Raw genomic sequence first — 18,643 nt, 5'->3', positions numbered from 1 at the left:
CAGCGACGTTTCTCAGGCTCAGCAGCACTGAGTATAGTTCCTTGTCCCAAATAGGATTTCACATCCAATTGAATAGGTCACATGAATTTGAAAAGTGTGTTCACCTTAGGTTTTTATCATTCTGCAGTTGGAAATGTAATAAGCTGAATATATATGATGAATGCTGAGGGGCGCCAGATAATACAATGCTGAACAGAATGAATTTAGCTAATTCCCTCAATCCATATGTTTTTACGGTAAATGTCTTAAAGGCTAGTCAACACCACTCAGCCATGTAATCTTACCTAAATCATCTCCTCATTATGGGCCTTATTTTCACTCTTCTTTTAAAGAAGATGGGTGGATTTACAATTGCTAAGTGCTATCCAACTTCAAAATATCAAGGGATTTCAAAGAGTTTGTAAGATAATAGACTCAAAGTCTGTCTTGGCACACACACAAGAAGAGTTTTACCAGACCAAGATCCTTTCCCAGAAAAAAGAAAAAGAATGATGAAGAAACTTGGTGAGAGACATTTAGACAGGCAGGAGATGGACTGGACCCAGATATTCTGAGGACAGAGTGGAAACGGAAGACATTCAAGATAAATAAAATCTCTTATGATCTTAGGCATATGACAAATACTATAATGTGTCTTTGGTGAACCAATCAATCCCACATTCTATCCAACAGTCAATCTCACAATTACACTGATTTTAAATAATCTTTATAATATTGCAACATGTATTTTTTTTAAATTTTAAGAATTGGGAATATCATGTAATTATGCAAACAAAATACCACATCAAAACTGGAAAAAGAGGGAATAGCTACTAAAAATGAAATTAATAAATTGCAGACAAAAGAAACATACTGAGAAATAGTCACAAGCTTGTGTCTTACTGGTTTTTTCCCAGCTATCAAAAGTGTCAGATATATTTATGAAAAATGTACTATTATATCCCAGTGATGCAAAAATCTCTTCAAATTTTTCAGTAGATGTAATAGATAATCATATAGTTTTTCTGCGTGAATTTTTTTACATTTCTTCTTTTTAAAAGATTTATTTATTTTTATTGGAAAGTCAGATATAAAGAGATAAGGAGAGAGAGAGAGAGGAAGATCTTCCATCCACTGATTCACTCCCCAAGTGGTTGCAACTACCGGAGCTAAGCAAGGCAAGGACTTTAGCCACTAGATTATTGTGCTGGGCCCAAATTTTTTACATTTCTTTTACCATTCTGGCAAATTTGACTAAGAAGTCCACTTTATGCTTTGTACTTGAGGATTTTGGTGTTTCGATGAAGGAATTTGAAACCAGATCCTGTGAGTGCAATCAGTCCGCCAGCCTGTCTGAGGTCAAAGCACAGGGAGAGGAACAGTTGGACAAAGGGAGAGTGGGTGAGCCTGGCGAGTGGCAGATTTTGCTGGGAAGGTGAGGTTAGAGCATTTGAGCTTTCTGCTTATCTAGTTCATAGGACTTCAAAGAAGGAAAACAGGAGGTGATACACGCAAAAGAGAATCTGAAAGAGGTGAAATTGCTAAATGAAGTACATTAAGGTCAAGTTTGACATCCAAAACACTTAGACTTGTAAAGAATATAACTTGTTTTTATAGCATCACTTTAGATATATATATATATTTTTTTTTGAGGTGTTTTACTGTTTGGATAGAGTATAGAACTACCTTCAGACTTACAGATTAAGGAAACTGCATGTGACACGGCTTAAAATGAATCAGTTTTCCTTTTGTAAAGCCAAGCCATGGCAAATGTATTCTAAGCCAAACAGGCAATTTTTGTTGCTGAATCATGGTGTACAGTGAGATTTTTTTAACTTCTAAAAACATAAAGCATACCTACAAAATATCTCTTTCAACAATTTTAGTTGAGTCTCCCAAACAATTTCAAAGGACAGATGATATGCATGTTTTAGTTTAAAATTATATTTTTCTTGTCAGACAAAGCCTTTATGATTTTGCTATTAATTTTTCCTGTGTCCATCCCAGATCCTACGCCTCCCCCTAGGTGATATGAGGAAGCCACGTGTTCCCTCTGAACCTCCAAATTCTCCTTATTCCACTTGTCTCCTCCAGAAACACCTTTCCCACCTGCCATGCACGGTGTTTTAGAAACGCAGGTTTCTCTGATTCCCGACAGATTCTGGGATTTCCACTGTGCCCCCGTGGAGAGTTTTAGGTGAGCCGTGGCCAGTATGCACAGATGGAAGCAAAAAATGACATATATTAGCTCTTCGTATCATCTGTGATGCTAAAGCCGGTCAAATGTCAGCAGAGAAAGGAGAATGAAGGGGAAAGATGAAGGCATAAAGAACATTCAACATGAGCCATCAGGGAGGCTCTTTAAACATCTGATGATGATTTTCTATTCTGGTGATGGAATTTCAGAATTGCTTCACAGGTCCTTCCGGCTCAGCCTCAGGACAACCACACTCAACATTAGTGAATGACCTCTGTGAGAGGACTCATGATGCCCTGCGACCCAAGCTGCCCCTCCTTTCAATTCCCTCCTGCCTGGGGACCAGCTCAGCCTGGAAAAAGTAGAGAAGGCCAGGCTGCCGACAGACAGATGGCATGGGGGCAGCAGGCTGGGCATCCCAGAAGATGCCAGAAATATGTTTAGCTGAGGCCAGTGTGCCCAGCTGGGACACTGGCAGCTGTCTGTGCTGACCTCAAGCTAATAAGTCAGGGGTGAAAAGGATGCTGTTTCTAAAAGGAACTGGATCCAGTGCAGCAGGGCCCCTCAGGTTTAATTGTGCTGACTCCTCTCAGGCAGGGAACCTCCTTCAGACACAGAGGGAAAGATGCACATTGGGTGGAAATAAAGGAGAATAAAGGAGACCAGGTCAGGGTCATTCATATCCTCCCCAGAATCAATCAGGCGGCCTACCAAATGTTCCCCACCCGCCCAAATAACAGCCCTCCAAATGCATGCTCAGGATTGAGACCAACCGAGCTGGGGCTGGTGAAGCAGCTGGCAAGGCCAAGGTCCGTTTTATTGCATTTCCCTTGTGGCCTCCCCCCTCCTCGTCTGTCCTGAGCAACGATGCAGTGGGATGCCCACTATTCTCAGGAAATTTAGGGAATGATTCTCCGATTTGTCTGGGGTGCCTGCCTGGTCTGATCTTACCATTACCATGGTGCTTTCAAGCTTTCTGCATTTCCTGGCAATCAAGTTGGCTGAAGACTCTGCCATCTGTCATGGCATTTAAAAGATAAAAATGGAATCATAAATAGCGCCAGCTCCTCCTCGGGAAAAAAAAAAAAAGTCCAGCCGGCATGTCAAAATGGAGGACATTAGCATGTTCTTTTAGTACTCGGCTGCCTGCAGCTGAAGTCAGCACGCTAATCACTTGGTCTCATCTGTCCTAGAGTGGGCTGCCAAATCTCTCTTCCAGGCCAGCAGCACCAAACAATGAAGGAGAAATTTATGATTCACAAAATATTTTTGCAGAAGGCAAAATCTGATCATGAAACTTCCTCATTTAATTAATGCTGCCATATCTTCCATGAAAAAGGGAAGGGGGAAAAATCCTGTACCATAGAATTTATCTCTTCTCCCAGCCGAATTCCTTGCCAAATTTAACAGCAAGCAACATAAATTTAGGTGATTAGATTGGTTGCATATATTTAATTTTTAAAAAGCACCATGATCACACTTGCATTAAAATGGGCTTTTGGTTTTGGTTTAGTGCCACTTGACAAACAACATAGCAGTCCATGATTGGGTTTGTGAAACGACAAGATTAAAATTCAAATCTTGGGCAGATGCGAGGCTCTTCCATTATAAATATGTAAAACTGCTGGCCAAATATCAGAATGACACATTGAGGAGGTTCCTTTGTATAAATGCATATTCACCATAATTTTTTTTTGGTATGACAATATATTATGGAAATGAACTCTTGGTCCCAAATTCCGCCCTGATACTCACTGAAGTCAATTTAGGTTACTTCTGCCTCTTAAGAACCCTAGATGCCTTGTGAATAAAATGGAAATAAGTACCTCTCCCTGAAGATGTTGTTCTACAGCTTAAAGAGAATAACATGCAAAAGAGGTTCTGATACATTGCCTGATACATCAAGGTTACTTAAGGAACAGGAGTGTACCACAAAAAGCTCATGGAAAACTGGAAGGAAAAGTTTATTTTGGTGCAAAAAAAAATATCTGAAATCTATGCATAATTTTATTATCATTCACATTTTCCATAAACTTTCTGAATCTCCTCATAATAACCACTCTGTATGGAAACGAAAAGCCTGGATCAAAACATTGCTTCCTAATCTTTGTTTTCTTGCTGCTGTCCTGTTTCCTAATCTCTTGATTTTTAAATTAAATTAAATATGAAAGGCAGAGAGAGAGAAAGATACAGATCTTCATCCATTGCTTCACTCCTCAAATGCTGGGGATGGCCAGGGCTCAGCCAGGACAAAGTCAGGAGCCAAGAACTCAGTCTGGGTCTGCAACATGGGTGGTGGGAACCCAAGTACTTGAGCCAAGGACCACTGCCTTCCAAGATGTGCACTAGGAGGAAGCTGCAATTAGAAACAGAGCTGGGGTTTGAACCCAGGTACTCTGGCATGGGACGGAGGCAGCCCAAGCAGCATCTGCCTGTTTCTTCATCTGGAGCCCATTCAAATTCCACCAATGTAGTTTTGACATAGGCTTGCTGTATTCTATTCTATTATAGTCAAGAATAGCTTATTTTTACCTACACAAATGCACTTACAAGTCAACCCTTGTAAATACCAAAAAAGGACAATTCTCAAGATTAAAGCCATAATTTCTACAAACACTACCAAAAAATAAACATAAGCAAACACCGTTGCTCAGTGGCTTGGAGCCTAGGCCTGTACTCTTCATTAAAAAGGGAAACAAAAAGATACAGAGCTGTTTTAAGACATTTGCAACAGCCTCAGACTTTGTTCTCAACCCCAAGCAGAAGGATGGAGGGCTCTGAACGGGAGTAATTTGCTGTTCTTGATTCTCTGTTGTTTGCACCATATGCCTTTCCTAATTCACAGTATTTTGCATCTGTGGTTCAGAGGCGGTACAAATCAATTCCTTTCAGAAACAAGCAGAGCAACAGTCTTTCTGCTACAAGAAAACCTCACCAGAAGACCAGTTATCTCCAAACAATAGGAAACAAAGGCAAGTTAGAACATCAAATCAAGATGAAGGATGCAGGGGCTGGTGTGGTGACACTGCCTGCTAATCCTTTACTTGCTTATCCTTTACGGGTGTGAGTTTATATCTCAACTGTTCCACTTTCAATCCAGCTCTCTGCTTGTGGCCTGGAAATGCAGCAGGGAACAGTGTAAATTCTTGGGCCCCTGCATACATGTGGGTGACTCAGAGGAAGCTCCTGGCTTCAGATTGGTTCAATTCCAGCCATTGAGGCCATTTAGGGAGTGAACCAGCAGATGAAGATTTCTCCCTCTCCATTTCTCTCTGTATAAATCTGCCTTTCCAATAAAATTCATCCTCTTCATTTTCTGCCTCTGGGAAGTCCTGGGGATTCTCAGGGCTCCTCGAATTCATTCACAACAGTCAAGACTAGATCAGTGATGGCTGTTTCTGACTGCATTACAACTGTCAGGACAGCTTCCAAATCACAGATTCTTAGGGCTTGGGTTGCCGCTACAACGATGCCTTTCTGAGATCAGACCTCAAAATGCGTATTTTCTAATTCCCCTGGTGTTTCATCTGAGGACTGAAAAATGTATGAATCTCTAAAATAAATGATTTCTAAGATGCTATCTAATATGACAGTCTAAGGATGCAAATTTTATAGCATAACCTGTCCTTACATATGGATATTGTATTCCTTATTCATATCTAGCTTTTATTTATCAACATCTTTACACATTCATATATTGGTTTCTCCAAGTAGGATGACTGTTTTCTTGAATATAGTCATTAATATCTTCAGCAAAGTCTCCTTTGGGCATTGAATGGGAAAAGCTAGACTGTAGAAAAGCAAGAAGTTCCAGAAACAAGTGTAACATTAAAAGCCCTGGATCTGATACATATGAATTAAGCCAAGAAGCACCCAGCTTGCATGAGCAAGCATGAAATAAAGAACAATCACTGCTCTCTGTAATTAATTTTTTATACTCAGTGTTGTAAAGATCAGAGGTCAAAAGAGGGCCAAGGGAAGAACATAGTAAATAATGACAACAACAATAAAACCAACTAATAATTCTGTAGTTTTCCTTGTGTGCCAGGTGTTGTTTACAGTATTTTGCATGCACACACTCCTTTAATTCTCTCAACAACTTAGTGAGGCAGGTGCTGTGAGCATGATTTCATTTCACAGGAGAGAAGATGCAGGAGCTGTATAACCTGACAAGGCCAAGGCGTGAGTCAAAGAGACAGTATTAATGTCCTCCAAGCTTGTACCTTAATATCTCAATCAATAAAACCATCCTGAGAAGGATCCCCTACATCCGATGCTCCAGTTAGTCTAGCAACATGCTAGCATTGATTTGGTTGAGGTTGATGAATTGGATGATTATCTGCTAGGTGTAGGACATTTATCATGGTTATAAAAAAAAAAGAAAATTTTCATTTAAACTTCCTTAGATAATTTTTTTTTAAATTTTAGGGCTATGTAAATTATCTTTCAGAACTCACTGTAAGAGCTCAAAAGGATTACGAACAACTGACAATATTCATCACAGTAGACGGTGTAAATTTAGATAGGCAAATACTATGATAGGAGAGAATCTTATTTTTAAAATGTATATCGATTTACTTATTTATTAAGGTACTTATTTGAGAGACAGAGAAAGCACCCATCCATAGGGCAACTCCCCAAAATGTTCACAATGACCAGAGCTTGGCCAGGTTGAAGCCAGGAAGCAGAAATTCAATTCAGGTTTCCCAAATAAATGACAGAGACATAATTACTTGAACTACATCCAGGTATGAAACCCAGGTACTCCAGTGTGGCATACAGTGATTTTATTTGCTAGGTCAAACACCAACTCCAGTAATGTTATTTGAATATGAGTCTCTCAGTGATATTGACAGTTTATGAAGTTCCACTGAATAACACAGGGGTATGCCACTCTTAGAGAGTTCCTAAAAGAGTGTATTTGTGACATGGTGAAAAATTACATTGTGTTTTGGCAAACAAACCAATACTTTCAAGCCTCCTTCTCAAATCTGTACAACCTGGAGTTAGGCTATGTCCTATGATTGTTCAAAAACGAGTCCCAGTGGCCTTCGTAGCAACCTCAGAATCTATGTCTATACCATGTGCTTCAAGCTAGCCAGCTTTAAGAATGACTAGCTGGTAGATTTGCCAGTTTCCTTCACTTTATTCAACTTGAAATACATTTCCATACTGTTAAATGAATGTAGACTTTCATTAATGTTCTATCTTCCCTTTCACCAGATTGCTGCTCATTCTAGTGATTTATTTGAAGCAGAATCCTTGAGCAGGTGCACAGTCCCCAATTATAACATTATTTCTATGGGGAAATGCGATCCACTTTATGACAACATGATTTATGATTTAGTTACAGGAACACATTGTGTCAAAAGGCAGTATCTGCTTATGCCAAATGTTTACTAATAGATGTCTTTCCCTTAAATAGAAAAACATACCCACAAAGGAAGGAAATTACTTCCCTGTGTCTGTCTACCTTTGCTGGTACCCTCAGCTCTTCACATTTCTCCTCCTAGAAGAGCTTGCATTTAGATCTGCTCACTGCACTTATTCTTCCATAATAGTACCTAATTCCTCGCCTTGCTGCTGTCACTTTAAGATATGCTGTCAGGTTCCACAGGGTGAAGCAGAAGAAAAACAGAGCTGTACAGAGCTAGAAAAGAATTTATTCTTTTCTCCTTTAGATTTTATTTAATAAGACTTAAGATATATAATTATGAAACATACATAGTGTAGATAACTATATATTGGTGGTATAGTGGAAAACATATATCTCCCTTTATCTTTCTAAGTATTCATCCAAGGAAAGGTTCAGGAACTTTCCCAAAGGGCTCACCTGAATGTGTCATTGAGGACAGAGGCCGTGCTTCTGTGGATGTAGCAGACCGTCCTTCCAGCTATGTCCATTTGGCTAAAGCTTGTAATGGGGATGCCAGGATAACGGACATATTCTACCTGGCCATACTGTGGTGGGGAGGTGATGACATAGAGCAATTCCTCAGGCTTGTGTGTCCCATCTACAGCCAGGAGAGTGGTGGGCGTCAAAAAACCTCGATCACCTTTGGCCAACACAAGCGGCTTTGCAAGAATGACAATTTCACCTGTGGGACACAAGGAACTGTGGTCAAGAATTGTATTAAAAACATGATGTCCAAGGGAAATGTTGAAAGTTAAAGGCCAAACTAGCAGACATGGACCAACAAATAGAAGCATTAACCTAAAGAGATGAGAAGTTTTGTCACTGCAGAGGAAATACAGGAGGCTATGCTAATAAATACATGAAAAGAGACTCATTCATGATTGTGCAAATGTAAACATGATCACAATCTGATATCTTCTTATAACCCTTCACTTGGCAAATATGCATGGGTTTGTGACAAACAATTGATGAGTCTGTACATAAAGAGAATCTTGCATATAATTCTTTGGGGGGGTGTTAATTGGTATACAATTTGTTATTATTTTGTAAAGAGTTGAATATTCGCACATGCTTTGCCACATCATTTTCACCCCTTACCCTCGTGTCCCAGGAGATATAGACCAAAATGGTCACTGCAATGCTATGCACTGAAAATGGTGCAGACAAGCCAAACGTCTGTCCACAACATGAATGTATGAACAAACTGTACTCTATTCATGGGATTACTCACAGAGACAACATGAATAAACTACATCTGCTCACAGTGACTAATGTGTCATTTTTAGGAAGGATATTTACATTAATGTTTAACAGGTGCACATCCCATCTTGGGGTACCCAGATTCCAGTCTCACCTCCACCTCCTGACTCCAGCTTCCTGCTGATGCACACTCAGAGGTAGCAATGATGACACAACCATGTGGGAGTCTGCACTTTGATTCCTGGCTGTCTGCCTTAGCTTCAGCCCAGCCCTGGCTAGTGCAGGCATTTGGGGAGTAAATCAGTGGCTGAGGGCTCTGTTTGTTAATCTCTCTGTCTCTCTACCTCTCAAGCAAAAGCATTTTTAAAAGGAGTGGTCTTTCAACTTTAATCTGTTCTGTGAACAACTTGAGAAAAAAAGATAAATCGTGCACAATTCAAGGTGGTTATATTTAGGAAGCAGAGTTGGAACCATGGCATGGTGAAACCGTGCTGGCATTCCATTTAGGGGTTGGTTTGAATGCTGTCTGTTCCACTTCTGATCCAGTGCCTTACTAATGTGCTTGAGAAAGCAGCAGAGGGTGGCTCAAGGCCCTGGGCCCCTGCACCCATGTGCAGAACCTAGAAGAAGCTCCTGGTTTCTGACTTTGAACTGGCCCAGTTTCAATTATTGTGACCACTTGGGGAGTGAACCACAGGATGGAAGATCTCTTTCTGTCTCACCCCCTTTCTCTCTTTCAAATAAACATAAATAAAGCTCTTTTTCTTAAACAAATGCTGCTTTTTAAAATAAAAATAAAGGGTGGAACAGCACATGAGGAGATGTCCCTTCTTGTTCCTTCTCCCATGTATAAACTTCACAAAGGTGCTCACGAAGTATTTTTTTAAAGGGAAGTACTCTCACATGCTCATGTTCATGATAATTCACAATAGCCAGCAGACAGAAGAAACCCATGTGTCTTTTGACAGGTGAAGGGATAAAATGTGTTATTTACAGAGTTCTTGAAGGCTTATAAAGTAATGAAATTAAAAGTTCATTTTGATGCAGAAAGATCTTGAAACCTGGCACTGTTTTTTCATATTATGCATGTTCTCTGCACTTTTTGTGGCTCCCTTGTACATACAGAGCATCTTCAGCCTGAAAAATGAAAGAGATAATGGCACAAGCTACGTGAACAAAACTTAAAGGCCTCATACTAAGTGGAATTAGCCCTCCATGAAAAGATAAGATGTATGGTTCTTCTTACATGAATTACCTAAGGTAGTCAAACTCATAGAAACAGAAACACTTGCTAGGAGCTAGGGAGTATGAGAAAGAAGAGATTGCTAGCTGATGGCACATAGTTTTAGCTTTGCTAGATGAAAAAGTTTCAGAAATTGAGTTAACAGTAATATCAATAGAATGACATCACTTAAATGTTTAAGATTATTTATCTTGCTACATGTGTTATGCCACCGTGAAAGACATGTGTGAGTGAGTCAGAGAGGTAGAAGAGGACAACATATTGAGCAGTGGTGTAGTTTCGAGAACTAAGGACCATAATTCATTATCATTTACCAGTGGTTCAATAAAATGATTGCATCTGAAATATAGAGCTTCTACTTTCTATCAGACACAGCACTAAGCACTGTTACTTCTTCACAAGAATTCTTCAAGGTAGGGAACTTTAATATTCTCCACTTAACAGGAAGGAATATAAGGCACAGAAATACTAATTCGCTCACTAATGATTACATGATTAATAAGGATGGAGGTAGAATTTAGAGTGAAGTCATCTGAAGCCAAAGCACATACTCTTACCTCCATCCTTATTCCGCTCCCTCCCTTCTAACACATAGAGAATTCTTGTAAATCAATGCTAAAGGGGTTAATCCATAAAAATATGTGAAGCAAAAGACAATTTGTAGAGTTAAAAATAAGATGGTCAATAACTTTTGAAGAGATATTCAGTCTGATAGGACTGAAAAATAAGACATCAAATTGATATGATTTTATATCAGTGGTTCCCAACAAGGGGCAGTTTTGTTCTTTGCAAACATGTGTGTCTGTCATGTCAGGGGATGGCTACTGGCTTCTGGCAAGCAGAGGTTAGGGATGCTACACAACATCCCACAGTGCACCAGGAACCCCTACAATTAGGTGCTCTTAAACATCTGTTTTAGATGAACCAGTTGGTCTTTTGGGTGCAGTATACTTTTATCTCAAAGTGCTCAAGAGTTCAAAACTTATCCTAAACATAAATCAAAATTGAGCCACAGATGCTTCAGGGGGAAGCAAAGTTAATACATCAAGGAGGTAAGAAGAATGAAGAAGACCAAAATACAAAGTATCCACAGGAGGGAAGGAGTCCCAGGAGAAGAACAACCAGCTAGACCTCAAGACAACTTTTAAAAAAAAAACTGTACTACATAATACAATGTAAGGAACAATAAAAAAAAAAAAAAAAATGCCTTTGAAACTCTCAAGTGATGATTCACTTCCTGAAAATAAAATTAGTCACCATGCCAATCTGTTAAAAATTTACTTAAAGCCAGACTGTGGGCACTGCTGGATTTCTAATAGGAAACAGGCTTGGCTATCCTCATGAACCCTATAGATCCCAGGCAAAGCAAATGAGCAGTCACAGGCTAGATGGTGGTATTTCAAGGATGAAGGATAGAAGCACAAAAAGAAGAAAGAAACATTTACTAAGTCCTTACACAGGTTCATTTCTGAGTATAAAACTTGACCCCACAAATGTTGGTAGGCATACTTTTACCTTTTTCCATGTCCTTGATGCTGATGTGACAGTCAAATGCAGGGGACTTATTGTCGCCATCCCAGAGGTAGAAGGTGAAGCTGTCTTGATTCTGGGAATCCATTGCTCCAGTGTGTGTGTATCTCAGCAGGTTCAGATCCACTTCTTCCTGAGAGCATCTCATGCCACGGTAGAGAGGCACCCAGTCCCTCCCTGTCTGAAAAGTACCAGAATTAGTCAGTTGCTCATGGCTCCCTCTTTGCAAATTTTCCTCCCTGAAAACCTCCAGGAGAAATATATTTCAGGGGCAGGCATCTGAAACAACAATCAGGATCCCGTTTGGGATGCCTATATCCCATATTGGAAAGCCTGGCTTTGTTTTTAATATAGCTTCCTGCTAATGTCATCCAGGCAAGCAGCAGATGATGGCTCAGGTAAGTGGGTCTCTAACACCTACTTAAAAGACTTAGACTGAGTTCCAAGCTTCTGGCTTGTCTGGGAACTCGGGTCCCTTGTGCCCTTCTAGTTGTTGCAGGCACTGGGGGTTGAGGAGCATGGAACAGGGTGAACCTGTGGAAGACATATCTCTAGCTATCTCTGCCTCTGCCTTTTAAGTGTAGTAAAAAAAATATATAAATATACAGGTTTAAAAAAAAAACATTTCTTGGACATCCTAGGCTACCTTTGTAATTTAATTGCATTTGGTTTTCTTTTCAAGGAAATATATTTCAGTAAGTTAGAACCTAGGAGAAAAAACTCTTTTCAAATGATATTTGATGAATTCATGTGGCAATTTGACAACATTGCTACTTCCAAGGTATTCATAAGAAACAATCATAGCTGATGAAACATCCCAATTAATGAAAGCAGGTGGATAATTGAGCTGGTGGAACAAGTTCTTTAGAAAGACAAAGTGCTTATTTGGGGGTCCCTTTTTTTAAGAGTACATTGTTGTACAAGTTATTTTTTTTTTCAAAATTCTTTGTTACTGAGCTTATCTGATGGACAGAAAACAAAAATAAAGTCTATGTATTTACTCTCCAGTCTGTTTTCCAGGTTTACCAAACCCTAAGGAAAACAATCCTAATTATGTCAAAATATATATTTTATCAGAGTCTTCTAAAAACATGCCAACATTAGTTAAGTATACAATCTACTCAGGGCTTTGGCATAAATTGTTGCATTTTCAGTGAAAAGAAGTTCTTAGGCTGTGTGGCAGGGATTGGTTAACAATTGAGAGTATGGGAAATGAAATAATAAATCTGAACATTATTAATAATCCTATGGCTATTTTCTCAAGACACCTACATAGCTTTCCCTATGAATAGTTCATACAGCCATTTGATCCAATTCAAGGAAAATATGATCTTAAATTTGTCTAGATGCTATTCATTTTCCCTGTCTGCTTTAAAAAACTAAAGCAGAAATTAAAACACCTTTATTTCATTAATAACCATTCCAGAGACTCTCCATTCCTGATAAAAGACTTTGTTATCCTCTCTCTCTACTGTGTGACCAATTTCTTCTATGTCATAAAGTTTCTTCTTCTCCAATATTTTTGCCCAATTGATATTTGGAGATGTATGTTTGGCCCCAGTATTTGCTGGATTAAGGTTCATTATATCGTTGTCATGAAGTACAGGGCTTATTCTTCTCATAAGTTCTATCTGCAAATACTAGGTTTAAAATAGATTTTTTTCAAGTTCTCAACTAAGCAGCCTCCAATTCTATTTAAAAATTTCCCTTGGTGTTCTCATCTAAGAAAGTAAATATAATAGACTTCTGCCATCTTTGATCCAAATCTAATTCCTCACTTGCACCCCTACATTTAAATTTGACTTGGAAGAATTATTTAAAGGCCCAGAAAAAAAAAAAAAGAAAATGAGATTCAGTCTCAAGGTGAGAAAAACTAAGAAAGGTTAACAAGAAAATAGCACTTGAGAGTCGAGGAAGTCTGGAATCTTGGTCTCTCTTTTGGAAAATCTTGGGGTATCCCTAGAGAGCTGGGAGAGAACTGTATGGAACTATCTTGGGAACCTGGACCCATCTGGATGCTAATATTTCCAAGACAGTTCAGCTCTCAAGCCACCCAGATGTGTGAGCTATCACCATATTTCTGCTTCATTACTCTCTGAAATGAAATAAGGACACAGCTGTACCTCAATTTAAATCAATGACTGCTCTTCACTCTGATTCTCTGTGGTGCCTACAGTCTAAGACAAGCAAGCTGTTCCACACAGAATGAGTCCTTGCCACTCTTCCAGGCCTGAGTCTACATTAGATGAAAAGTCAAGGATACAGGCGAATAATACACTGAAAATGGTAGGCAACTGTTGCCAGCCTTGGTCCCCCACCCACACCAATATTTGGACTGATTACCCAACTGATCCTCTCAAGTAACTGGTCTATAATTCATGTTGGGTTAATCCCAGGTTATTATGCACAGGCAGAATCAGATTGAAATTTTGCCATTCCTAAACTAGACTGAAAGAAGAGGATGTCACAGCACAGCAGAGCAAGTCATTAGAAGAGTTAATGAGGGACTCGCATTGTGGTGCTGGGATCAGGCTGCCACACATGATGCCAGCATCACATATGATTGCTAGTTTGAATCTAGGATGTTCCACTTCCAAATTGCTCCCTACTAATGTGTCCCAAATGCAGCAGAAGATGGACTAAGGGCTTGGGGTGCTGCCACTCTAGTGGAAAATCTGAATGGAGTTCCAGGTTCCAGGCTTTGGTCTGGCTAGCCCTGGCCACTAGGTCACTTACAAAGTGAACTACCAGATAGAAAATGTCTCTCTCCCTCTATATATCCCTGTAACTTTCAAATGAATAAATCTTCTTTTAAAAGATTTAATACTAGAAATCAGGAAGCATGACCCCAATAGTATCCTTTTCTGTACTTATTTGCTTTGCATTAAAGCAAGAAACATTCAGAATATATACAAATCCAGGAATGTTAATTTATAATTCCATGGAGTTCACTGGTTTAAAATATGGCTGTTGTTAAAATCCGTAAGCTATTAGGGGGTGGATGACTGTCATAGAAAGTCCCTCTTCTCCAATTCTCAATTATTGATTCAGATTTGAACATGAGGGCTCTGGTGCTATATGGCAGATGCAACTATAGAATAAAGGAATCAATATATGAGTTTTTAGATTCATCTGAAACACAGCACAAAACAATTTCATCTAATTCTTGTTGAGAGAGTGTGTCCCTGGAGAAGATATGAGCATTGTCCCTGCTCCAAGGGGAAGAGGAAACTTGGGAGAGAGAAAAGAAAGCTGTCCACTGCTGAAAACAAAGACTCAGTAATGTTTGGAGTCTAGAGCAGAGGGACCCATGCCCTATGCCACTGACCTCAGGTCCCTAATATACTATGTTAAGGGGCAGGGATGGTTGTTAGCGCAGGGATGAGGACAGGAGGGGTGGATGGCAGCTCCTCCAAGTGTCCCTGGTCCTGATTACTAAAAACTGCTTTAAGTTTTTATGTACCTGGGAATGGTCTTAAATTAATCTGATAAGTAGGTTGGGGGGGTAGAGTAGGAAGAAGAAAAAAGAGAGGGGGAAGAGACAGAGAGAGAGAGAGAGCGAGAGCGATTGAGACATTAACCAATTGTTGTTGGGCCTTAAGAAGTGCTATGTTTGAAATGATGGATGATAAAGAAGAATGCTACATGACTGAATTTTGGTATACAGGATAATGCTGCCAATTGATTTTGATGCTGGTTTGATTCCAGGCTGCTCCACTTCTGAACCTTATTCTTTCTTGGAAAAGCAGTGGAAAATGGCTCAAGTGTTAGGGATTCTGCCATGCAACGGATGACCTGGAAGAAGTTTGACTCTCAGCTTCAGCCTGGCCCAGCCTTGCCTTGTCATTTGGAAGATGATGAACTAGTAAATCTCAACCTCACTTTCTCTTTCTCCTTCCTTCCTTTCATCCATCACTTGCTCTCTCTCTAACTTTGACTTTTAAATAAAGTAATAAATATTGACCCAGCAATAGCCTAGTGGCTAAATCATTGCAGGGATACCTTATGGGTACTGTATCCTGTCCTGGCTATTCTACTTCCAGCTCCCTGTTTGTGGCCTAGGAAGGTGGTGGAGGACGGACCAAGCCTTGGGACCCTACATCCATGTGGGAGACCCAGAAGAAGCTCCTGGCTCCTGGTTTCAGATTAGCTCAACTCCAGATATGGTGGTCACTTGGAGAATGAACTAGAAGATGGAAGATCTTTCTCTCAGTTTCTCCTCTGTGTAACTCAGCCATTTCAATAAAAATAAATCTATTCTTTTTAAAAAAAATAGTAATAAATTAAGAGAGAGAGAGAGAAAGCTACATGGATGCCAAGTCAAAAATTTGGTGAAAACAAAGATATTTCCAAAGATGCCGAATCCTTGGAAACCAGACAGGTTTCTAAAAATTTGGGAGAAATCCATCTCTCTTAGAATTTGAGGATGATCCTGGAGCAGAGGAGAATCAATGGAGAACCTTGATTTGATACTACCCTAAGTAAGAAAACTGATAATTTAATTTCATCCTAGGCTCAGAAAATTCTACTTCTGGAAAAAACATGGTTATTAAAGAATAAATTCAATTAAAAAATATGTGTATGGAGATAATGCTTACCTGTTACATTCATTCTGTAAAAAGGGTCACTAACCTTAAGCTGAAGTTGCCCATTCTGGGGTAGTTTTTCAAATAAATAGTAAATGTTCTCCCTGGGTGAGTCTTCATCTATAGCTGAAAGAATAGCACTAGAAATAATACGGGTTTCACCCATATTCACTGCAATTTCAGCTCTCCTGTAAAAAACAAAAACAAACAAACAAAAAGCAAATGCCTGGGTTGATATGAAAACCAATGTTATTACCAAACATCATATTACTTCTACGAATCCCTATCCTTCAGCTATGAAGAAATTATATTCAAGAGTCAGGGAACTGCAAACCGTTACTCAGACACATGTGCTCTCATTTCACCTTTCGCCTTCAGATCTGAAAGGACAAGTCACTAACAACAGGCACGAAATGTGGTGACTCGATAGTTCTTGTATCTACAGAGCTTGTATCTACAGAGCTTACGATCTTATACATGACAATCTGCTCTAAGTTTGTCTCTTATATTTCACTGACACAACTCTATGAAGGAGAGTGCTCAGGAACTGGCAATCTTCAATTACTAACAAGAACTAAAGACAGTAAGTGACTGATCAACAGGTGCTCAGTCCCCTTCATGATTGCCACTCTCCAACTGGTGAACTTTAGGTCACCAATGGCCCTCTAAATTATTCTTCTCTCTGGTGATGTTCTGAGTAGTTCATGTTCCCTAAATAATTATTATTATTATTATTATTATTATTATTATTATTATTATTATTTGCATTATTATTATTGACTCAGAGGAATGAGGGTGGATGAGATAGAGTCAATTCCCATCAAGTTTACTTCCCAAATGTTTCCAAAGGCCATGATATGAGGAGCCCAGAACTCATTCTGGTCTCTCACATGGGTCTGAGTCATTACTGCTATCTTCCAGAGTTTGCCTTAGTAGGAAGCTGGAATTGAGAATCAGAGCTGGGACAAGAACACATGCACTCTGATACAGGCTGTGGGCAGCCTAATCACAGGCCAAACATCTGTCTTGTTCGTAGTCTCATTCCAGAGATTTATTTTTTCCCAGATCCACGACTGCCAAATGAGCTCCTGGGCTCTTGAAACATGGGTGGGTGCAGCCACTGCTTCTTCCATGGACACTCCTCTGCAGTGTCTGTGCGTCCCCTGTCCCCTCATGCTGTCATACCATGATGGTCATTCCCTTTGGTCTCACCAAAGTTGAGAAGGGGCATCTTTCCACCAGCGTTTCTGGCTCTAGGCTCTAGCCATCACACATGGCCTAAGCCTGTCCAATCTGCCAGTTTGGTTTCTGAGATGACTCAGGTGGCTGAACATGCTGTGGTTCAGAAGAAGAACATGTGAGCACTCACAGCCTCCCACACCTCTGATGTGAGGCCAAAGCCTCCAGGGTGTGTTTCCTGCATTGCAGGATGAGGTGAACAACTTCACTGCAACAGGAGGTGATATCTGGCTGCTCTTGACAGGAGACATTAACCTCATTATTTTAGGTGGAAAAATCAGTCAGTTGGGTGTTATGGAGATTAGCGGTGTTACTCTCACACACAGATGCATCAAAATAGGAAACCAATATGATGAATTATTTAGAAAGAAGAAAGTGTGGGAATTAGATAGTAAGAGCCAAGAGTAGATAAAGCATCTTATTATCAGGGTTACCCTAAAAGAGATCCCAAGAGAAGGGTTGTGGCTCAGGTAATTAGTTTGGGAAGAGATCCCAGGAAGCAGGGTGAGTGAGTGGGTGAGAAAAGAAGGAAGAAAAGGCAAAAAGCATCTGTACAAAAAGCATCAACTCTGCTGGGGCTCTTTTAAGGAACACTGTAGAGCATGATGCAAATTTCACTTCTGAAAAATGGAAGCTGAGTGTTTTCCCCATGCCCTACTTATCAAGGTTTATAGGCTGTTCCTTTCAGTGTTCTCTGTTGTGCCTGGTCACTGACTGAAGGAGTCACTTCCCTTCAGAGACAGCACAAAGGCAAAAAAGTGGAACAATGCACTGCGGGCACTTGAGACAGGACACTGACCCCGGGGGTGGTAATCCCCCGGGAACCAATAGCTTCTGCTACAACATCCAAAAGGATTTTAAGGAAATGACGTCAGATGCTTCAACAGGGTCCAGTGAGATGCAAAGAGTCATTGCTTCGTGGGGAAAACCAAGGGTCTCTTTTAATTTAGCAACTTCAGTAATATAGCCGAGATTGGAAACAGTGGACAGAAATGGAAGACAGGCACATAAGCTATTCTTCCGATTTGGCAGTGAAACGAATGGGGATTGGGTTGTCTTTGTGTTTTTAGAACGAGGATATCTGCTTGCAACAATGACAATGATTACTCATGAGCAGTTGCTATGTATAGCCAGTTTTTTAAGTGCTTCCACACTTAAATTTACATAATCCTAGCAGGAAACCTCATGAAGAGGATCCTGTTATTATTTACAAAGATGGTAACAAAGACAAAGAGCGACATTATGTAATATGT

At 39.9% G+C, this 18,643-nt stretch overlaps 1 protein-coding gene across 1 annotated transcript in view; it reads right to left on the bottom strand.

Annotated features, from left to right (window-relative positions):
• The window catches only part of FREM1 (FRAS1 related extracellular matrix 1), a 122,216-nt gene that overhangs the window by 37,271 nt on the left and 66,302 nt on the right, over positions 1–18,643 (bottom strand). Inside the window, exons 21-23 of the mRNA XM_040962821.1 lie at positions 16,198–16,339; positions 11,551–11,746; positions 8,010–8,274 (exon numbers count right to left, since the gene is read on the bottom strand). Of these exons, the coding sequence (XP_040818755.1) occupies positions 8,010–8,274; positions 11,551–11,746; positions 16,198–16,339 (603 nt within the window). The remainder of the gene's footprint in view (positions 1–8,009; positions 8,275–11,550; positions 11,747–16,197; positions 16,340–18,643) is intronic.

This window comes from Ochotona curzoniae, unplaced genomic scaffold, assembly GCF_017591425.1.
Source record: "Ochotona curzoniae isolate NIBS_2020 unplaced genomic scaffold, NIBS_Ocur_1.0 scaffold_3208, whole genome shotgun sequence".
In the NCBI taxonomy this organism is placed as follows: domain Eukaryota; kingdom Metazoa; phylum Chordata; class Mammalia; order Lagomorpha; family Ochotonidae; genus Ochotona; species Ochotona curzoniae.
Note: the sequence above shows the minus strand (reverse complement) of the source record. Positions and strands in the feature narration are given on the sequence as shown.